The sequence below is a fragment of the Hyaena hyaena genome, unplaced genomic scaffold (assembly GCF_003009895.1).
Source record: "Hyaena hyaena isolate Hyena2069 unplaced genomic scaffold, ASM300989v1 scaffold_66, whole genome shotgun sequence".
NCBI classification, from domain to species: Eukaryota; Metazoa; Chordata; class Mammalia; order Carnivora; family Hyaenidae; genus Hyaena; species Hyaena hyaena.
Window position 1 is genome coordinate 2,624,060 of NW_024080696.1, and position 20,832 is coordinate 2,644,891.

The window sequence follows — 20,832 nt, forward strand, 5'->3', positions numbered from 1 at the left end:
ATTTCTTCTAAGTTGTCCAATTTGTTGGCATATAATTTTTCATAGTATTCCCTGATAATTGCTTGTATTCTGAGGGGTTGGTTGTAATAAGTCCGTTTTCATTCATGATTTTGTCTATTTGGGTGCTCTCTCTTTTTTTGAGAAGCCTGGCTAGAGGTTTGTCAGTTTTGTATATTTTTTCAAGAAAACAACTCTTGGTCTTATTGATCTGTTCAATTGTTTCTTTGGTCTCTATGTTGTTTATTTCTGCTCTGATTTTTACTATTTCTCTTCTTCTACTGGGTTTAGGGCATTCTTGTTGCTCTGCCTCTAGTTCCTTTAGGTGAGCTGTTAGATTTTGGACTTGCGCTTTTTCTAATGTCTTGAAATAGGCCTGGAGAGCAATGTACTTTCCTCTTAGGACTGCCTTTGCCGCATCCCATAGATTTTGGATTGTTGTGTTTTCATTTTCATTTGTTTCCATATATTTTTTAATTTCCTCTCTAATTGCCTGATTGGCCCATTCATTCTTTAGTAAGGTGTTCTTTAACCTCCATGTTTTTGTAGGTTTTCCAGACTTCTTCCTGTGCTTGATTTCATGTTTCAAAGCATTATGATCTGAGAGTGTGCATGGTATGATCTCAATTCTTTTATATTTATTGAGGGCTGCTTTATGTCCCAGTATGTGATCTGTCTTGGAGAATGTGCCATGTGCACTTGAGAGGAAAGTAAATTCCCTGGCCTCAGGATGTAGAGTTCTAAATATATCTGTTAGATCCATCTGGTCCAATGTGTCTTTCAAGTCCATTATTTCTTTAGTGATTTTCTGTCTGGTTGATCTATCCGTTGCTGTAAGCGGAGTATTAAAGTCCCCTGCTATTAGCACATTCGTATCTATAAGCTTGTTTCTGTTTATGATTAATTCTTTTAAATATTTAGGTGGTCCCATATGTTTTATTTATTTCTGAGAGAGAGACAGCATGAGTAGGAGAGGGTCAGAGAGAGAGGGAGACACAATCTGAAACATGCTCCAAGCCCCGAGCTAGCTGTCAGCATGGAGCCTGAGGCGGGGCTCGAACCCTTGAACCGTGCCATCATGACCTGAACCGAAGTCGGATGCTTAACTGACTGAGCCACCCAGGCACCCCCACAGTACAAGATTATTTTGAGAGACAACATTCATGTAATGTTTATTACAGCATATTGTTATAATTCTTATTATTGTTGTTAATTTCTTACTATGCCTAATTTATAAATTAAACTTTATCATAGGTATGTCTGTTCTAGAATAAACGTAGTATTTATAGGGATTCATACTACCTACAATTTCAAGCATCCACTGGGGGTCTTGGAACATATACCCTCTGGATAAGAGGGGACTACTGTACTCGGGTAGTAGAGTACACTACTCTGTCAAATTTCATAGAGAAATTCATATTTTGGTTGACTAATATCAGCAGTTTACATGTGCTTTTAAAAATCACTGTGTCTGATACTAAATTTTCTTTGCTTTTTATTCTCCCTCTGACAGGTTCTTCAGAACAGATATCCTAGCCTCTTGGCAGTAACTGATCACCTGCTTGACATTTACATTGAGATTACTGGAGAGAAACATTACACTCGGAGTGATAGTTCTGTTACATGTGAACAGGCACCTGGGGAAGTTTCAGAAGCCAGAAGAGAAAACAAAGGACAAAGCCTTGAGGGAAGAGAATTGTCTCTGAGGTACTGGATTAAACACTTTTTAGTTGATGTTTTATTTTATTTTTTTAATTTTAGAGTGTGAGAGAGAGAGTACAAGATGGGGAGAGGGGCAGAGGGAAAGAGTGAGACTCCTAAGTAGGCTCCATGCTCAGTGTAGAATCAAAAACTGGGCTCCATCCCACAACCCTGGGATCGTGACCTGAGTCAAAATCAAGAGTTGGGCACCCAACTGACTGGGCCATCCAGGCAACCGGAGTTGATATTTTATCTATTTATTGTTTAAGTAGGCTCCATGCCCAGTGGGGAGCTTGACCTCCCCGACTCCAAGGTCAGGAGTCCCATACTCCATGGACTGAGCCTCCCAAGCACCCCTTGAGTTGATATTTTAAAAACTACTTCCCTTAAAAGTTTTAGCAGCTAGCCCTGGATGGTTCTTTGGGGTCAGGTTTTGAAATTAGACCTGTGAATTGCTTCTTGGTGTCCAATCCCGTTTTCAGATCTTATAGTTAATCATTGAGAAGACTTATAGGTAATGTTATTTTAGCTTCTAAAAGTAACTTTGGGGGCACCTGGCTGGCTCAGTTGGTAGAGCATACGACTCTTAATCTGAGAGTGATGAATTTAAGCCCCATGTTGGGTGTGGAGCCTACTTAAAAAAAAATTAAAAATAAAAATAACTTTATTTAAGGAACATTATTTATTTGGGGCCTCCAGAGAAAGGGAGAGAGGGAGAATCCCAAGCAGGACCTGCACTATCAACATGGAGCCCAATGCAGGGCTCGATCTCACGAACTGTGAGCTGAAATCAGGAATCAAATGTTAAACTGACTGAACCACCCAGGCACCCCCAAAAAATAACTTTAAAAGTTGGGACAGTTACTGAGATAATTCTTTCACTGCCTTTTGTTGTTGTTGTTGTTGTTGTTGTTGTTGTTACACTTGGGGTCATAAGTAAGACTCTTGGATTTTGCTATATGTATGAGTTCTGTCACTTTGCTTTTTTTTCTTGACGGTTGACTTGCCCTTTGAGAAGTGATCATTAGGAATGGGCAGTTCCCCTCAGTTTGATCTGAGAGTTTGTTGGCCACCCTTCAACCTTGTTTGGGCCTGGATTGGGGTAAAATGAATGATAAATCAGTTCCTGGTAGGGGCAGGGAGTGGGACCCCCTCACTTATTCTTTCCCCTACACTATTTTCACAGTGTCAGAGATACAGAGAAACTTTGTCTGGTGCCCCCAGACTTAAGTAGATTGCATTTAACTCTGATGTCTTTGTTGTCTTTGACCTATGGCCTATTTCCTGGCCTTTTTTTTCCCCCCTCCCAAAGGGATCTACTGAATTGGTGTAACAGGATCGTCCATAGCTTTGACAGTGTGTCTTCATCAGCATCTTTAAATATTTTTCAAGAGGTAAGATAGAATCTTCCTGTTTGTTTTCTCTGTACTCGATAAAGCTATTGATTTTCATTGTTATTTTCTGTCTCTTGGCTGCTATCAGGATTTTTCTTTGTGTTTGTTATTCCTAACTAGTTAAAACTAAACTAATGGTGCCTTAAAACTAATTGAGCATAATAAATGTTTGGTTTTGAATCAGGTTACCACTAATAACACGTATAGATAGATTTACCTGAAATTAAAGGTAAAGAAAAGAAAATCTCCCAGGTAATAATAATGTTGTAAAATATAGTGTTTCTAAACTGTTTAGTATTTCCTGGACACCTGCTGCAGCCGGTGCAGGGGTCCCTGAAGGATGCATGGTGTTGGCGAGAGACAGTGAGAGAGCCCCGAGATTCTTTCTTATCACCAGGCAGGCATCTCTGTCCTGTCGGTTTTGGTGTCTTTATTTAAAGGTCCAATGACAACATGAGATCAGAAAAAGGAATTTTTACAGTGGAAAACTCTTTGTGATAAGATGCTTTGAAAAGTGTACAAGAATAGGTTTTTCGGAAGTATTCTTTTTTTTACAAATAGTTTATTGTCAAATTGGTTTCCATATTTTTCGGAAGTATTCCTGCAGAATTACCCCAATCATAGTGAGGTTGGATAAATCCTACAACTAAGGAACTAACAGAATGTTCTTAGGGAAACAGGATGACATACGTATCCTGTTCTAAGTTGTTAATGCTAGGATTAGGACATAGGCTAAGGTGTGTATAGATAGGCTAAGAGTCATTCTCTCTGGCTCACAAGAGGACAAATGTTTTTGAGCTGGTTAATAAGTTGTGGAAACTTTTTTGACCTGATGCTGAAGGTGTAAACACCATGGAGGCCCTGAATGTGTCGGCCTTTGTCTTTGGGTTATGTTTTAGCTACTCTTATCTATCTTCATACCAGACACCAGTGTAAGGGAGGGTGTTTGCGGAAAGTAGGCCTTAGGGAGGGGACTGCCAGACATCACCAATTAGAAAAGGTATAAGAATTAACTTATGTTCTGCCCTTATCTGTTCCTTAACTCTAAATTAGGCCCTTTGTCTTGGGCCCAGGCTCAATTTTAACTCCTGTGTTCGTAACCCCCTTTATTATGTAAGTCTTGGATCTGCAAGGCCCATAGGAAGAGCCTTTTGACAGTCATCCACAATGCTTTCATCTAAAATCTCTTTTGAAAAGGCAGGAATATACTTTTACTTCTGAGGTATCTGTGTACAGAATGTCAGTCTGGTTTGGAATATTGTGAGGCCTGGTCAATACTAACAGGCTCATTTCCAACATGAGCCAGTAGTAACAGAAGGAGATACCAGTTTTCATTTCTCATGGCAGGAGCTGTGCAAACGCTGCCATTTCCTCGCTGTGACTGCCATCCAACGAGGCCGGTGTGGCTCCCAGCAAGTATTCAGGGGTCCCTGGCTGGTTCAGTATAGCATGTGACTCTTGATATTGGGGTAGTGATTTTGAGCCCCATGTTGGGTATGGAGCCTACTTAAAGAAACATTCAATATTTATTTCTAGATATGATTTCAGAGTCTATCTGATAGAGTTGTATTTGTCTGATCCCTCCACTTGGCCTTTGTAGGGCCTTTTAACTTTGTCCAGAGAAATTTATGTGGGGGATGCAAAGTATAGCCTTGTATACTGGGCTTGAGGAAGAAATGTGTTATGTGAGAGTGAAACCCTATTGAATTACAACTCTGCCATATTTAGTAAGATTTAGAGACTTATTCCCATCTGCTTTGGAATAAAAATGGTACTGCCTGAAGATCTGTTGGCTCTTAAAGCACTGACCAGTCTTGATTATAAAGTGTTGTGGTTTCTGTTAGCTAAGATTAAAGAGAATAGTGACCCAGTTTGGTTTGCAATGTTTCATTGTGTTTGGCAAAGTTAGTTTGAGTAGAAAGAAACCACAAATGGAGTTCATGCTTATAGTGAGCCAAACCCTGAAATGCTGTGTGCCAGTCGTTGCTGTCACCAGCCAGTGTTCTCCAATTCAATCCAATTCTTCCTTTTTAAAAAAAATTTTTTTTTAATTTACATCCAAGTTAGTTAGCATATAGAGTAACAATAATTTCAGCAGTAGATTCCTTAACGCCCCTTACCCATTTAGCCCATCGCCCCTCTCACAACCCCTCCAGCAACCCTCTGTTCTCCATATTTGAGTCTCTTATGTTTTCCCCTCTCCCTGTTTTTATATTATTTTTGCTTCCCTTTCCTTATGTTCATTTGTTTCGTATCTTAATGTTTTATTTATTTCTGAGAGAGAGAGAGACACACAGCTTGAGCAAGGGAGGGTCAGAGAGAGAGGGAGACATAGAATCCGAAACAGGCTTCAGGCTCTGAGCTAGCTGTCAGCACAGAGCCTGACGCAGGGCTCAAACCCAGGAACTGTGAGATCCTGACCTGAGCCAAACTCGGACGCTTAACCGACTGAGCCACCCAGGCGCCCTACATTTGTTTTGTATCTTAAAGTCCTCGTATGAGTGAAGTCTTATGATATTTGTCTTTCTCTGACTAATTTTGCTTAGCATAATACCTTCTAGTTCCATCCACGTAGTTGCAAATGGCAAGATTTCATTCTTTCTGATTGCTGAGTAATACCCATTGCATATATATATATATATACCACGTCTTCTTTATCCATTCATCCATCAATGGACATTTGGGCTCTTTCCATACTTTGGCTATTGTCGATAGTGCTGCTGTAAACATTGGTTACATGTACCCCTTTGAAACAGCACACCTGTATCCTTTGGATGAATACCTAGTAGTGCAATTGCTGGGTTGTAGGGAAGTTCTATTTTTAACTTTTTGAGGAACCTCCATACTGTGTTCCAGAGTGGTTGCAACAGTTTGCATTCCCACCAGCAGTGCAAAAGAGATCCTCTTTATCCGCATCCTTGCCAACATCTGTTGTTGCCTGAGTTGTTAATGTTAGCCATTCTGACAGGTGTGAAGTGGTATCTCATTGTGGTTTTGATTTATATTTCCCTGATGATGAGTGATGTTGAGCATTTTTTCATGTGTTGGCTGGCCATATGGATGTCTTCTTTGGAGAAGTATCTATTCATGTCTTTTTCCTCATTTCTTCACTGGATTATTTATTTTTTGGGTGTTGAGTTTGGTAAGTTCTTTATAACTTTTGGATACTAACCCTTTATCTGATGTCATTTGCAAATATCTCTCCCATTCCATCAGTTGCCTTTTAGTTTTGTTGATTGTTTCCTTCACTGTGCAGAAGTGTTTTATTTTGATGGGGGCCAATATTCATTTTTGCTTTTGTTTCCCTTGCCTCTGGAGACGTGTTGAGTAAGAAGTTTCTGTGACTGAGGTCAAAGAGGTTTTTGCCTGCTTTCTCCTCGAGGATTTTAATGGCTTCCTGTCTTACATTTAGGTCTTTCATACATTCTGAGGTTTTTTTGGTGTATGGTGTAAGAAAGTGGTCCAGGTTCATTTTTCTGCATGTTGCTGTTCAGTTTTCCCAGCACCACTTGCTGAAGAGACTGCCTTTACAATTCAATCCAGTTCTGATACTGACTACCTGGAGTTAGTGTAGACCCTACAGGTCAAGGGCTCAGTCCTCCAGAAGACTGCCCTCATTTTAGACTTCAGCTGCAAGTCTTGGTGGCTGTCCTCACTTGTAACTTACCAACTATGATTCAGGGGTTCCCACAACAGTCTCATGACCAGTAACCCACATAACTCATTGAATGCACTATACTTACAATACAGGTAATAGTTTTATCATAAAAGGTATAACCTAAGGATAGTCAAATGGAAGAGCCAAAAAGGGCCATGTTTTAATGGTCCTGAGTACAGGAGCTTTTGTTCCTTTGGAGTCAGGGTGTGCTAACTTCCCGGTTCATCAGAATGTCCACCAACAAGGAGGTTCTTTGAGCTTTGGATGTCCAGCATTGTTGTTGTTGTTGTGTGTGTGTTTAATATTATTTATATTTAGAGAGATAGACTGCGAATGGGGAGGGGCAGAGAGGGACTTCCAAGCAGGCTCCCTGCTGTCAGCTCAGAGCCCTATTCAGGGCTCTATCTCAATGAACTTTGAGGTTAGGACCTGAGAGGAAATCAAGAGTTGGAAGGTTAACTGACTGAACCACCCAAGGCTTTTATTAGGGTCTTTCATCACTGGCCATATGCTGGAGCTCAATCTCTAGTCCCTCCTCCCACCCCAGAGGTTATACTCCTCCAGTGAGTCCTGGGTCTTTCTGAACAGACCAACCCCTCCCTTAAACTGCCTAAGGGAGTTACCTTGTCGAGCTTAATGAACTCAAGCCTGGCTTGAAGGGGCCCTAATGAATAAAAGACATATTTTATTCTTGGTAATTCCAAGGGTTTTTGAAGCTCTGACAGATACTAGGGACGAGGACTGGATAAATTTCCTCTCTTTTTAAATACTTACATAAAGTTTATTGATATTTCACATTGGTGATGGTAGAACCAAATGTATTGTTTGTTTGCCACACTCATGGTATCCTTTCCATTGTCATTTTATCTCTTATCTTTCCCGTAAATGGAAATTTTACAAATGCTCGATGTATTCAAATTGAAACTTTTTTGGGTAGAATCTGTTTTTGGTGGTAATGTATACTTTATATTTCATTATATCAGGAGACAGATATCTGGTTGGCCTATTAGAAGTTGCTGTGATTAGGGTAATGACAGTGTGATTTTTTTTCTTTTTTTTATTTTTTATTGTGCACCAAAATTTTCCTTTACAGTTTAGAAATTAGTCTTTTGGAGTTACTTCCCGTTTGAGAGTCAAATTTGTAAAATGAGCCTTTTAAAATTTTTTTCTAATTAACCAGTATTTTGATAGTAAAGACTTCACATTTGTTTGTATCTCGTATCTTTTATGATAAGGTCCTGATTCTAGAGCTGGTACTTTATTTCTACTCTTGTTACTCTCGCAGAAATGTTCCTGTTGAATTTTATGTTCTTCCTTTTTGTGGGCAGGATAATGGCACTCTGTTATTAATATAGTATTTTAAAAAGTCCGTCGGTATTGACCTTGGTTATTTTAATAGGCTCTGGACTGTTTCACAGCAATGCTTTCTAAGCATACAAGCAAACTGAAAATGGCAGAAGTCATTGGAAGCAAATTGAACATTTCCAAGAAAAAGGTACGTAGTGCGATTTTTAATTCTCTGCTGAAGGGAAGCTGGGATATTTACTTTATTTGTTGGTCTCTGGTTCTTACCTAGAACAGCTCCTTTGCAATAACTACCTCCTTTGAAAGTTGGTAGTTTCATTGCTCCCTTTCATGGAAAGAAAGCTCTCACTATCTCCTAAATAAGTAATTCTCCATGTGTTTTACATTGTTAAAGTGAGCTGCATTATACCTTATATCACATGCATGCTTTATTTTCTCCAGTGTTTTAATGAGTGTGTTCTGGAGATTGTGGACTTGGGACTGGAATTGTTTTAGTAACTCCTTTGTCTATAGTTTTAGGCACAATAAGATTTTTTCCACCTTTTCATTATTAATATCTTCAAACATCAGAAAAGTTTAAAAGAATAGTACCAATGGACAGCAAGAATAGTACAAGGAATAGTACTTAGGTTAATTGCTAACATTTTTAATGTTTTGCCATTCTTGCTTTATTTCAAAAAATATATTCTTGGAGTAGAGAGCTTTTTATTTTTTATTTATTTATTAAAAAAAATTTTTAAATGCTTTTTTATTTATTTCTGAGAGAGAGAGAGAGACAGCATGAGCAGGGGAGGGTCAGAGAGGAGACACAGAATCGGAAGCAGGCTCCAGGCTCTGAGCTAGCTATCAGCACAGAGCCTGATGTGGGGCTCAAACCCACAAACCGTGAGATCATGACCTGCGCCAAAGTTGGATGCTTAACTGACTGAGCCACCCAGGTGCCTCTGGAGTAGAGAGCTTTTTAGCAGTGGTGATGGTAGCCAGAAACGTATCTGAGGCCTGTCTCATGGCAGGGATTCCCAAATGAATGATGAGTTAAAAGAGCTTTATGTCAAGAAATGAAAGAGAGATGCTGAACTGTTGGGATGGTTTTGGCTGCAGGTGATAGAACACCTACTGAAAGGGGCCTAAGTAATAATTACAGTAGGTAAAAGAAATGAAGCTGCCTCAGTGGGCTTATATTGATCATTATTTATCCCTTTTGGTTGAAGACAAGATTCATTTTCCCTGAACATTGTGCTGCCCCTTCCATCCCTGCCCAAATCTAAAACAAAATCTGGGTTCTTAGGACTAGCAACAAGGATAAGAGAGAATGGCTCCTGGGTAGAGATCCTGGAGCCTCTCTCACGACTTCTCTGTGTTTTGGCCGTGGTCAGATGTACCACGGTTTATTCAAGTCACTGTTTCCTTTTTTTTTTTAAATGTTTTATTTATTTCGGAGAGAGAGAGAGACAGCGTGAGCAGGGGAGGGTCAGAGAGAGAGGGAGACACAGACTCTGAAACAGGCTCCAGGCTCTGAGCTAGCTATCAGCACAGAGCCGGACGCGGGGATCGAACCCACGAACTGTGAGATCATGACCTGAGCCGAAGTCGGATGCTTAACCGGCTGAGCCACCCAGGCGCCCCTCAAGTCACTGTTTCCTGAATTATGTTAGAATCTAAAGCACAGGAAAGCCTAACTGAAGCAAAGTCACTTTTTCATAAGTTTTAGGAGTAGAACTTTCTGTCCATTCACTATTGGAATATGTCAGTGTGTTCACTTTAGATGTAGGCAGATATGGACTTATTTGAATGAGTAAAATGTCCCATTACAGGGAAACATTCATGATCAATATTTTTAAAAAATCAGAAATTTAGGAAATTTTTAAAAGGACATAATTAAAGCTAACTCGCTTGCCTTGGAGGCAGAAAATGCTTGTTAAAAGGGCTTATTAGAGTGGCACAGTAAGCCACATGCATGAGTAAATGTTTGAAGTGTATACAGAATTTTTATTAAACAACTGTACAGAATTTTACTCTGTCCCCTCCCTTAGGCTGAATTCTTCTGTCAACTTTATAAACCGGAAATTGTGATCAATGAGTTAGATGTGCAAGTCGGTCGAGTGCGCCTTCTACGGAAACAAAGTGAGGCTGTCCACATACAGAGGTAAATAGACTCTCAACTAGTCTGAGACTCTGGGGCGTTAGGAACATGATATAAGGGGTAGTCTAGCCCCTTGTCTCCAAGCAGAATGCGCGTGAATGCTGATCTCTCCACTGTTGCTGGAATGTAAGAAGCAGTGCTTTCCCAAAGTGTATTCTGTGAAATTAGAGGTTAGTAGGCGAAGGAGGTGAGGGGGATTGTTAGGGATTTGGGACTAGCAAAGACGTATTTTTGATTTTATTTATTGTAGCGTGTTTAGCAGAGTAAGCCTCACTTGGAAATTAGGCTAGGTCCTAAAGTTAGTCTGTAAATTCCTTGAAGGCTGGCATGATTCTGAGATCTAGTTACCGTTTATTAAGTACTTATATGCCTAACACTGTGCTGAGTGCTTTGAATAGGTTCTCTTGTGGTGAAAATAATTTTATGAATTAATAATTAGTGTCTTACAGCTGCCATAACAAATTACCATAAACTTGGTGGCCTAAAACAACAGACATTTATTCTCACAGTTCTGGAGGCTCAAAGTCTGAAATCAGGATGTTGGCAGAAACACGCTTCCCACTGAAGGCTTTTGCCTCTTCCTGGCCTCTGATGGCTGCTAGGAGTCTTCGGTGTTCCTTGCTTCTGTAGCTGCATCACTCTCATCTCTCTCCATAGCCCTGTCATGTTCTTTCTTGTGTGTGTTTGTGTTTCTAAGTCTCTTTTTTTGTAAGGACACTAGTCATTGGATTTAAGGCTCACCCTTAAAGCCATTATGATAGGATTTTAACTTTGTTATTCTGCAAAGACCCTCTTTTCCAAATAAGGTCACATTCACTGGTTCTGGGTGGACATGAATTTTGGGGGAGGTGTTCAACCCATTACAAATAGTAACTCTTAACCCAAATTTTATAGGTGAGGAAACCAAGGCTAAGAGAGGTTAAGTAATTTGCCCAAGATGACATAGCCAGTACAGATAATGTCTTACCGTACGGGTGTTTTGACTCTCCAGAGTTTAGTAAAGTACCAGATGTATAAATTCTCAATGTTTGTGGAATGAATGAATTCTGTGATTCCTAGGTTGCAAGGATATCTGTTTATAGCATGAACACAGCTACTGTGACTTATCTTCTCATTTTTATGGAATCTGGAAATCCTGATTCCTCAAAACAACAGTAAAGGAAATTTGTAGTCTGCTTCTCTAACTGCTTTCTTGTTTTCCCCTTCCCAGGGAGAAGTTCACGTTTGCTCCCACAAGGCCATCCTCTGTTCTAATTGAACAGCTCGCAGTGTGTGTTAGCAAAGGGGAGCCGGTATTGCTGGTGGGAGAGACTGGGACTGGCAAAACCTCTACTGTCCAGTACTTGGCTCACATTACAGGTAACTTAGAGGGGAAACACTCTGCCTCCAGACGATAAACATTTCACACTGACTGCCTTTTTTTTTTCCTTGAATAAAATGTCCCAAAAATATTGGAGTTTATTTTTATTTATTTTTTTCCCTGCCGCAATATTGGAGTTTAAAAAGTGCCACCTCTCCACATTGCCTGGGAATAACCACTGGAAATTTTTTCCTTGGAAAGTAATATAATTTTTTCCCTTGGAAATAACTACCGTTAACAGCTTAGCATTATCTTTTTCCAGTTTATTTATTTATCTATCTTTAAGCTTATTTATTTATTTGGAAAGAGAGAGCGAGAGCTGGGTTTGGGCAGAGAGAGACCTAGAGAGAGAATCCCAAACAGGCTCCATGGTGTCAGTGCAGAGCCCAACACGGGGCTCGATTCCACAACCATGAGATCATGACCTAAGCTGAAACCAAGAGTTGGACGGACACTCAACTGACTGAGCCACCCAGGCACTGCAACTGTTTCCTGTTCTCATCTATGTCTGCAAATATGTAAACATTTAAGTTTGGTTTTGTGTTGAAACAAATGGAATCATACTCTTATATATTGTATTTAGTTAAAAAGCAAATTGGATATCTTTAAAAACAGAACTACTTTACTCCTAATGGCTAAATCATATTCCATATTGGATGTTTATTTCTAATTTATAGACCCATATTGAAGGATTTTTTTTCTTGTTTTCAGTTATCTGATACTAGAGCAATAATACACAGTGCATCTTCTTGTATATCTCTCTGGGTTAGGTGAAAATTTTGAATGGTTAAAATTCCTGAAAGTAAAATAAGAGGATCAGAGGAAATGTCCCCATGTCCACCCATCTTTAAGGATCACACTGGATATAATCAGAGTTGAAATTTTCAGAGTGACCCTTTTGCCCTTTCTTTTTAAAAGGCCACCGTTTGAGGGTTGTCAATATGAATCAACAAAGTGACACTGCAGACTTGCTTGGAGGGTAAGTTTGTTTTAAAATTATTTTCTGGTACTGCTTGAGGGAGCAAATAGTGTTTTCTTATAAAACTCAAAATTAGTCTTAGAAAAAGGATCAAAGACTTGCATCCTTACTCCACATCCCAGTAGGTTATTTATTGGACTTTATTGAGGACTTCTTGGATGCATAGATGTTTCTCAGTTTTAAGGAATGCTTGAGATTTTCCCTCTCAAAGATCATGCTGGAATGGGGTGGGGAAACAAGTATGTAATTAATATTTGTGTGTACTGTCATTTATCTAAAGTGTATGTTCTGGAGTCACACTGCCTCGGAGCTAGATTCTCTCCTGCAGTTCAGTTATCTTTGAAACATTAAGTAGCTCTCTACTTGGTTAAATGTTGCTCATGGGATTCCACTGTGGTCATTAAAATGCCCTTCTTCCCTGTTAGTGTTTTTGAATATTTAGTTTCATGAACAATTTTAGTTTGTGCCGAAGGCTGTAAAACTGATAGATGCTTTTGGCATACCTTAAGTTGAATGATACTGGGTTCTATCGCATTAACTCTAAACAGTTGCTTAAAAAAATCCTTAAAGGCATAAAGTAGAATATATTGTCCTTTTTGCTCTTTATAGTGTCTGCTAGAAAGCTTTTATTTATCTCTTTTTTTGAGGGCCACATTATAGCAGTTTTTATTTTCACTCTTTCTTTGTCTTATATCCCTCCCACTGTGGTTAGAGTGCTACTTTGGAATCCTGCTTCCTTCTTTTCTTACTCATTACTTATATTCTCCTCTGTACGTAACATTAATTATGTTAATTAATGCTTTTAAATATATATTGTCTTCAGATCCATTAGCTGAGGTTTATCTTTCATACTGTAATTCTACTTTCATTTTAAAAAATTGTTCCCCAGTGATCTTTCTACCCTGTTTTTAGTTTACTTCTGTCAGTTAATTGATACTTAATCTCCTCTTTCCCTCATTGAGGTACTTGGCAGTGTGTTCTTACTAATATAATTTATTACTTAAATAGGTATATACTTTAGAGTTGTATCTGATATATGCAAAATATTATACTACCATGTATCTCTCTTTATTCTGTATCTATATATGTCTTCAGGAATGTTCTGTTACATATTCCTAACACAAATGGCTAGTCTTATAATAACTGAACACGGACTAGGTCTATTTCTTCTTCTTCTTTTTTTTTAAAATATTTTTATTTATTTCTAGGAAAGAGAGAGAGAGAGAGAGAGAGAGAGAGACAGTGTGAGCAGGGGAGGGTCAGAGAGAGAGGGAGATACAGACTCTGAAATAGGCTCCAGGCTCTGAACTGGCAGTCAGCACAGAGCCCGATGCGGGGCTTGAACCTACGAACCGTGAGATCATGACCTAAGCGAAAGTCGGACGCCTAACCGACTAAGGAACCCAGGCGCCCCAATTTCTTCTTTATAAGTAGTTTTAAACTTAGCAAGTACAGAGGTGCATATTTGTTTGCTTTGATACAAACAATAATAGAAAAAGGTTGGAATTAGAACATGGTAACTGGAATTTTGCTTTAGTGTTAACTTGCTAAAAATGTATGTTCAGTTTTTCTTGTTAGTAGGTTAATATCACTTATCAAAAAGAAAACTTATATGTGCTTCAGTTTATATGGTTGGAAATACGCCTTTCTTCCTGTACTTTTGTATTACTGGAAAGTGGTGTAAATCAGATCATTTAATATATTACATTGTAGATGCATGGATGACTCCCTTATGAATTTTTATACGTAAGATAGAATAAAAATGACTTAAAAAGGCAAGGGAGTGGAAAACAAAATTCAGTTAAGAAACACATCAGATGAACACAGGGGAAGGAAAAAGAAGAGGGAAGCAAACTATAAGAGACTCTTAACTATAGATAACAAACTGAGAGTTCATGGGGGGAGGTGGATAGGGGGTGGGTTAAATGAGTGATGGGTATTAAGGAGGGTACTTGTTATCCTGAGCACTAGGTGTTCTATATAAGTTATAAATTACTAAATTCTGTACCTGAAACCAATTTTACCATATATGTTGACTAACTAGAAATTAAATAAAAACTTAGGAAAAAAATTCAAGAGTTGGCAGGTAGATGGGATAGAGAAAGGGTAATATTTCTATTTTTGGGATGTGAGGTTAGTTTCATCTACTTTATAATTTACATTACACATATTTTGCATATATCAAATACAATTGTAAAAAATAAGAAATTTATAGACCTAATTAATTTGGTTTGCAAATCTGGATCCTTTATTATTACTATTTTTTAATGTATGTTTATTTTGAGAAAGAGAGAGAGGCAGAGAGCGCAAGAGCAGCAGAGGGGCTGAGAGAGAATCTCAGGCAGGCTCTGTGCTCTCAGTGCAGAGCCTGACTTGGGGCTCCATCCCATGAGCTGTGAGATCATGACCTAAAGCTGAAATCAAGAGTCGGAGGCTTAACCAACTGAGCCACTCAGGTGCCCCAAATCTGGATCCTTTAGATTGGTTTTTAAACGGTTATTATTGAGGGGCAACTTGTTGCCCCCTATTTTTTGATTAGTATTAACTTGGTATGTCTTTTTCCTTCATTTACATTAAAAAAAAATTTTTTTTTTTGAGAGAGAGACTGAGAGTGCATGTGCATGAGTGCGTGAGGGGCAAAAAGTGCAAACTTAAGTAGGCTCCGTGCTGCCAGTGCAGAGCCTGACACGGGGCTTGAACTCATGAACCTTAAGATCATGACCTGAGCCAAAGTCCAAGAGTTGAATATTCAACCAACCGAGTCACTCAGGTGCCCCCAACTTAAAAAAAAAATTTTTTTTTAATGTTTTATTTATTTCTAGGAGAGAGAGAGAGAGACAGCGTGAGCAGGGGAGGGTCAGAGAGAGAGGGAGTCACTGACTGAAACAGGCTCCAGGCTCTGAGCTGGCAGTCAGCACAGGGCCCGACGCAGGGCTCGAACCCACGAACCGCGAGATCATGACCTAAGCGAAAGTCGGACGCTTAACCGACTAAGCCACCCAGGTGCCCCGCCCCCAACTTTTTTTTAAAAGTAGGCTCCATGGCCAGTGTGGGGCATGAACTCATGACCCTGAGATCAAAAGTTGCATGTTCTACTGACTGAGCCAGCCAGGTGCCCCTCCTTCATTTAGTTTTTAAATCATTTTTGTTTTTGTTTTTTTTTAAGATTGTATTTTTAAATATTCTCTTTACCCAACATGGGGATTCAATTTACAACCCCAAGATCAAGAGTTGCATGCTCCATCAACTGAGCCAGCCAGGTGCTCCTGTTACTCTCTTTTTTTTTTTAATGTTTATTTTTGAGAGCATGCATATGCTAAATTGGGGGAGGGGAAGGGGGAGGGGACAGAGGATCGGAAGCAGACTCTGTGTGATAGCAGAGAGCCTGATATGGAGCTTAAAATCATGAACCCATGAGATCATAACTTGAGCCAAAGTCAGACATTTAACTGAGCCACCCAGGTGCCCCCTGCTGCCCCTCCTCCCCCCGTTACTCTTTTTATAGTATATTTCTGGTAGAACATAGACCTTCAGATTACCTGTGAATAGAGAACTAAACCAAATTCCAACAGAGTTGGGAGTGAAAGAGCTTATGATGAGACTCTACGAAGAAAAGATACGGACTACACAGAGTACTTAGATGAAGCAGGTAAAATCATTCCAGAAAGAGACAAGTCTGGGACTAAATCTCAAAAGCCCGGGCATGGGTTCTTAGCATTGACTGTGGGGAAGGAGATTGAGAAGGGCAACCTCTGAGGGAGAAGCAGCTGTATAGAGAAGGGGAAGCACCCTTGGAGAAGTTGGCAATGAAGGGGGGAAAAATGGGAGGAAAATGAAAGATACCATAGAAATGGAGAGGACACCAGGGACACCTGGGTGGTTCAGCTGGTTAAGTGTCCATCAGGCTCTTGGTTTCGGCTTAGGTCATCTCACGTTTTGTGGAATCAAGCCCTGCATTGACCTCTGCACTGGTAGCACAGGGCCTGCTTGGTTTCTCTCTCTCCCTTTTTCTCTACCCCTCCCCAGTGCACAAGCATGTGCCTGCTCTGTGTCTCTCAAAAATAAAAAGTGGAAAGGAGTCCAACTTGCATTCTTTTCCTTGTCACCCATAGAAACATCTGCAGAGAGGAGAGAAGGCAGAAGGGCATGTTCATAAACTTGGAATCCTAACTTCAAAATGAAGAGTGTTTCTTTATCATTTCAGTTATTCAGCATGTACTGTTTTACATTCTTTCATGCTTTACAGTTTTGGAGAGCTGTGTTCTTTTGTTTTATCCATTTTCAAATGAATTTTTATATGTACTCTTAGTGTATGTTCTCCCAGGTATCAGACTGGTTCCCATTGAGTTGCAGTTCACTTTTTTCTTTTCTGAAGTGTATATATGTTGACTCATCTTTTTCATCACTTGAAATATATTGACTTAACTGTTTCAGCCACTATGCTCCACTTTAAATGAGTAAACATTTCTTTTAGTCTGATTTGTAGTATTAAGCTATTTCTTTTATGAATTCAATAGACAAGCCAGTTAACAGTGTAATAATTGTAATAGTTAATTCTTATATGCACTCATGTTCCAGGCTCTATTTGGAGTCCTTTGTTTGTGTTCACTCGGCCTTTTTAACAACCATGAGGCACAGACTGTTATCCCATTTTACAGAGAACTGAGGCACATGGGGATTAAGTACCTAGTTCAAGGTAATGGCTGGATTGTGTTTGAACACAGGCAGCTTGTAGTGAACCCAGGCAGCTGCCTCAGTTAGCCTTGGATTCCATTAGTACTATCATGTTTAAGAGTAGCAATTTTATTTAAAAAACATGTGTGTTTTGTTTAACTTTTCACTATTCCTAGTGTTCATCATCTTTTGCTTTGGTCCAGTGTGTAGGTCTCTCGTCTTTGCTTCTGCTCTTCACTTCCCTACGGTCTCTCTTCCGTTTAGTAGTTAATGGTCCTTTTAAAGTATAATCAGATTGCATTACGCTCTGTCTCAAATCCTTGCACTGACTTCTCAGGCCATTTAGAGTATACACCAAAGACTTTTTTGGGCCTATAGGACCCTTCATAATCTAGCACTGGTACTTCTCTGACATAATTTCCTTTCTTTGGCTCTGCTGTTGAGCTCTAGCCACACACTTTTCCGTGTTGCACCTGGGTGCTTGCTGTTCTCTGTGTGGCATCTCTTGCCATCCACAGATGCTTGGCTTAACTCCTTTTCTTGCTTGCTTTGGGTTCCCTTTAAATTCTCATCTTTAGCAAAGCCTCTCTGACTGTCATATCTAAATTACCAGTGTCTTCTTCACCCACTCTCCTTTATCTACATTCATAGCACTTACTTACTACTTGATATTTTATAGATGTCTTTTTATATTCTTTTGTTAGATTGTAAGTGGGGCAGGACCTTGTGGGTCTTGTATTTACTCAGTACCTAACACCTAACAGGTACTCAGTAAATTTTTGTTGAATAAATGGAGTAAATAAATGTCTTTTCTGATGTGTTAGTGCTTACTGGTAATTGTACATGAGTTTGAGCTTCTCATACTTTTTCTCTCTGCAGTCAGACTCTTTGATAGATGCTCAGTATCAGGGCATTGCTTTTACTTATCCATTGTTCCTCTCTCACAGTCCAGGGAGTAAATCATGTCCATGAGTTTTCTAATTGTTTTCTAATTGATTGTTGTGAAACATAGTTTTTGTTTCAGTTCTCAAGTTATTTTTTGGAAGTAAAATTTATGTCATTGTATTTCAGTTATAGTTCTTAGTATCTTAGGATATGGAAAATTATATATTTGAAGTTTTCCAGGAAAAATTAGTGATGTTTGAGCAACTTCTAGCTACAGCAGTGTTTCTTGACTGTTCATTCTCACCCTTCCCCCTGAGATACTATAATTTATATGAACTAATTTCCTAGCTCCCCAGCCATAGAAGTTCTAAATAAGAGAGAGTCTAAATACTAAGAAATAAAATGTTGCGCTTTGGAGGGCCGCAGCCATTGCAACATGTAAGGTTAAAATGCTCTCCCCTTCCCCCCAGTTTTTATCTCTTTGAGAACAATACTTTCCTCCATCAGCTGAGAAGGCATGAGCTGTGTTCACTTTTCTTAAGCTAATTAATTTCATATCTTGTATTTTCTTCTAAAATATTCTGAAAACTTTCTGGTCAAACTTAATAACATATGGTTTATCATTAGGTTCTATACATGATGTTTATTTAAACATGTTAGTAAAATAAGTGACATGCCTCACTGCCCAACTAGGAATTTTGAATTCTTTTCATAATATTGTTTTTACCTTCAGTGTAGACTCTAGACATTTAGAATGGAGAAAATAGATTACGATTTAAAACTTTAACATAGATTGTTATGTCACATATAGAGAGAGCAAGAGTATGAGCAAGGTAGAAGGGCAGAGGGAGAGAGAGAGAATCCCAAGTAGATTCCACGCTTGAGGCAGAGCCTCACGTGGGGCTCAGGAGTTGGGTGCTCAACCAGCTGAGCCACCCAGTCATCCCCAAAGCTTTAACATGGAATTTTCAAGTATTTTGATATTATTTCTGATTTTGATTAAATGAAGTCTTGAACCTATTCCTATTTTCTGAGACATGATTTCTAATTTCTAGTAGCTTCAGAAGTTTGGAAATTACATTTACCTTTTGTTTCAGTTACAAACCAGTGGACCATAAACTTATTTGGCTGCCCTTACGGGAGGCATTTGAAGAACTCTTTGCCCAGACATTTTCCAAGAAGCAAAACTTTACATTCTTAGGGCACATTCAGACCTGTTACAGACAAAAACGGTGGCATGATCTCCTCAGACTAATGCAGCATGTGCACAAGTCGGCCGTCAACAAGGATGGAAAAGAAAGTGAAACTGGTAAGAACAGGTCCCATATTGCTAGTGGGAGGCCATGAGGCTGCGGCTTCATTAGCAGAATTGAAACCAGTGACCAGAGGGTTAATGGAACTAACCCTACGGTATTAAAGCTACAGACTAATAAACCAGGCTGTAGTGTTTTTTCTGACTCTTCTCCTTCAGGGAGGCAGATGTGAGGCTTGCTCTCCCATCCCTTTGTTTGGCTGCCTCTGTTTTTGTTTTTTGTTTTCTAAGATTTTATTTTATTTTTTTTATATTTTTTAATTTTTTTTAATGTTTTATTTATTTCTAGGAGAGAGAGAGAGACAGCGCGAGCAGGGGAGGGTCAGAGAGAGAGGGAGTCACAGTCTGAAACAGGCTCCAGGCTCTGAGCTGGCAGTCAGCACAGGGCCCGACGCGGGGCTCGAACCCACGAATCGCGAGATCATGACCTAAGCGAAAGTCGGACGCTTAACCGACTAAGCCACCCAGGCGCCCCTCTAAGATTTTATTTTTAAGTAATGTCTGCACCCAAAGTGGGGCTCAAACCTACAACCCTGACATCAAGAGTTGTGTGCTCTACGACAGCCAGCCAGGCACCCCGTGGCTGCCTTTCGAGTAAAGCCTTTCGATGCTACATAATCAGCATCTTAAATGGCTTTGCTGTGTATTGAGCACACGAACTGGAGTTTAGTTATAAATTTGGTGGGCCAGCCAGGAGCTTTTTGCCAGTGGTTCATGAGTTTCCAGCCGACAACAAGAATCTAGTGGAAAGTCTAAGTAGCTGCCTAGGCTTTTCCCTAAGGATGACACTCCCTGCCCTGACTGGACACTGCTAGCCCTCAGTGCTTAAGTTAGCTCTTGTGGCCAGGAAATGGTGTTTAGTTTGGGCAGACGTGTCTTGGTGAGGTTATTTCTTCCATTTAGTTTGGCTCTCTTTGCATCCTTCCCTTGCTTGATTAGGAAAGGTTGACTAGGAAGCCATTTGGTTCAATTGGTGAAGCCCCGACTTTTAGGGGAAGAACCAATGGTCACAGAGGTACTTTGGGCTTTATTCATTTGGTTTGTTGCTGCTGCTTTTGGGATCTTTGGGTAAAATCAGCTGCAAATTAATTGGAAAATGGGAAATGACAGTTTGATTCCTGAATGCAGCCATTTGGGTTATATTCTTCAAAACTGGGCAGTGTTTAGTTACAAACCTATGAAAGGAAAAAGGTGATCTTCTTTGCAACACTGCTTGGTCATAATATTCATTAGACTCCAGATGACAATGACCAATTAATGAATCCATAAATTATAATACCATTTTGCAATTGGATTTATTCTGTAAGAATTTGTTTGCATCTTATGTCTTTGTATGTGTTAATGTTTGTTGTAAATATGAGATATTTTCTCCACCTTTGGATAGTATTGCTAAAATTAGTTTGTAAAGCAGTACTAGTTTTTAT

At 39.5% G+C, this 20,832-nt stretch overlaps 1 protein-coding gene across 1 annotated transcript in view; it reads left to right on the forward strand.

Annotated features, from left to right (window-relative positions):
• Positions 1 to 20,832, forward strand: part of MDN1 (midasin AAA ATPase 1) — a 170,583-nt gene that overhangs the window by 28,335 nt on the left and 121,416 nt on the right. The window contains 7 exon segments of the mRNA XM_039232166.1: positions 1,511 to 1,704; positions 3,011 to 3,092; positions 8,150 to 8,245; positions 10,089 to 10,201; positions 11,409 to 11,557; positions 12,477 to 12,537; positions 19,194 to 19,405. Coding sequence (XP_039088097.1) covers positions 1,511 to 1,704; positions 3,011 to 3,092; positions 8,150 to 8,245; positions 10,089 to 10,201; positions 11,409 to 11,557; positions 12,477 to 12,537; positions 19,194 to 19,405 — 907 coding nt within the window.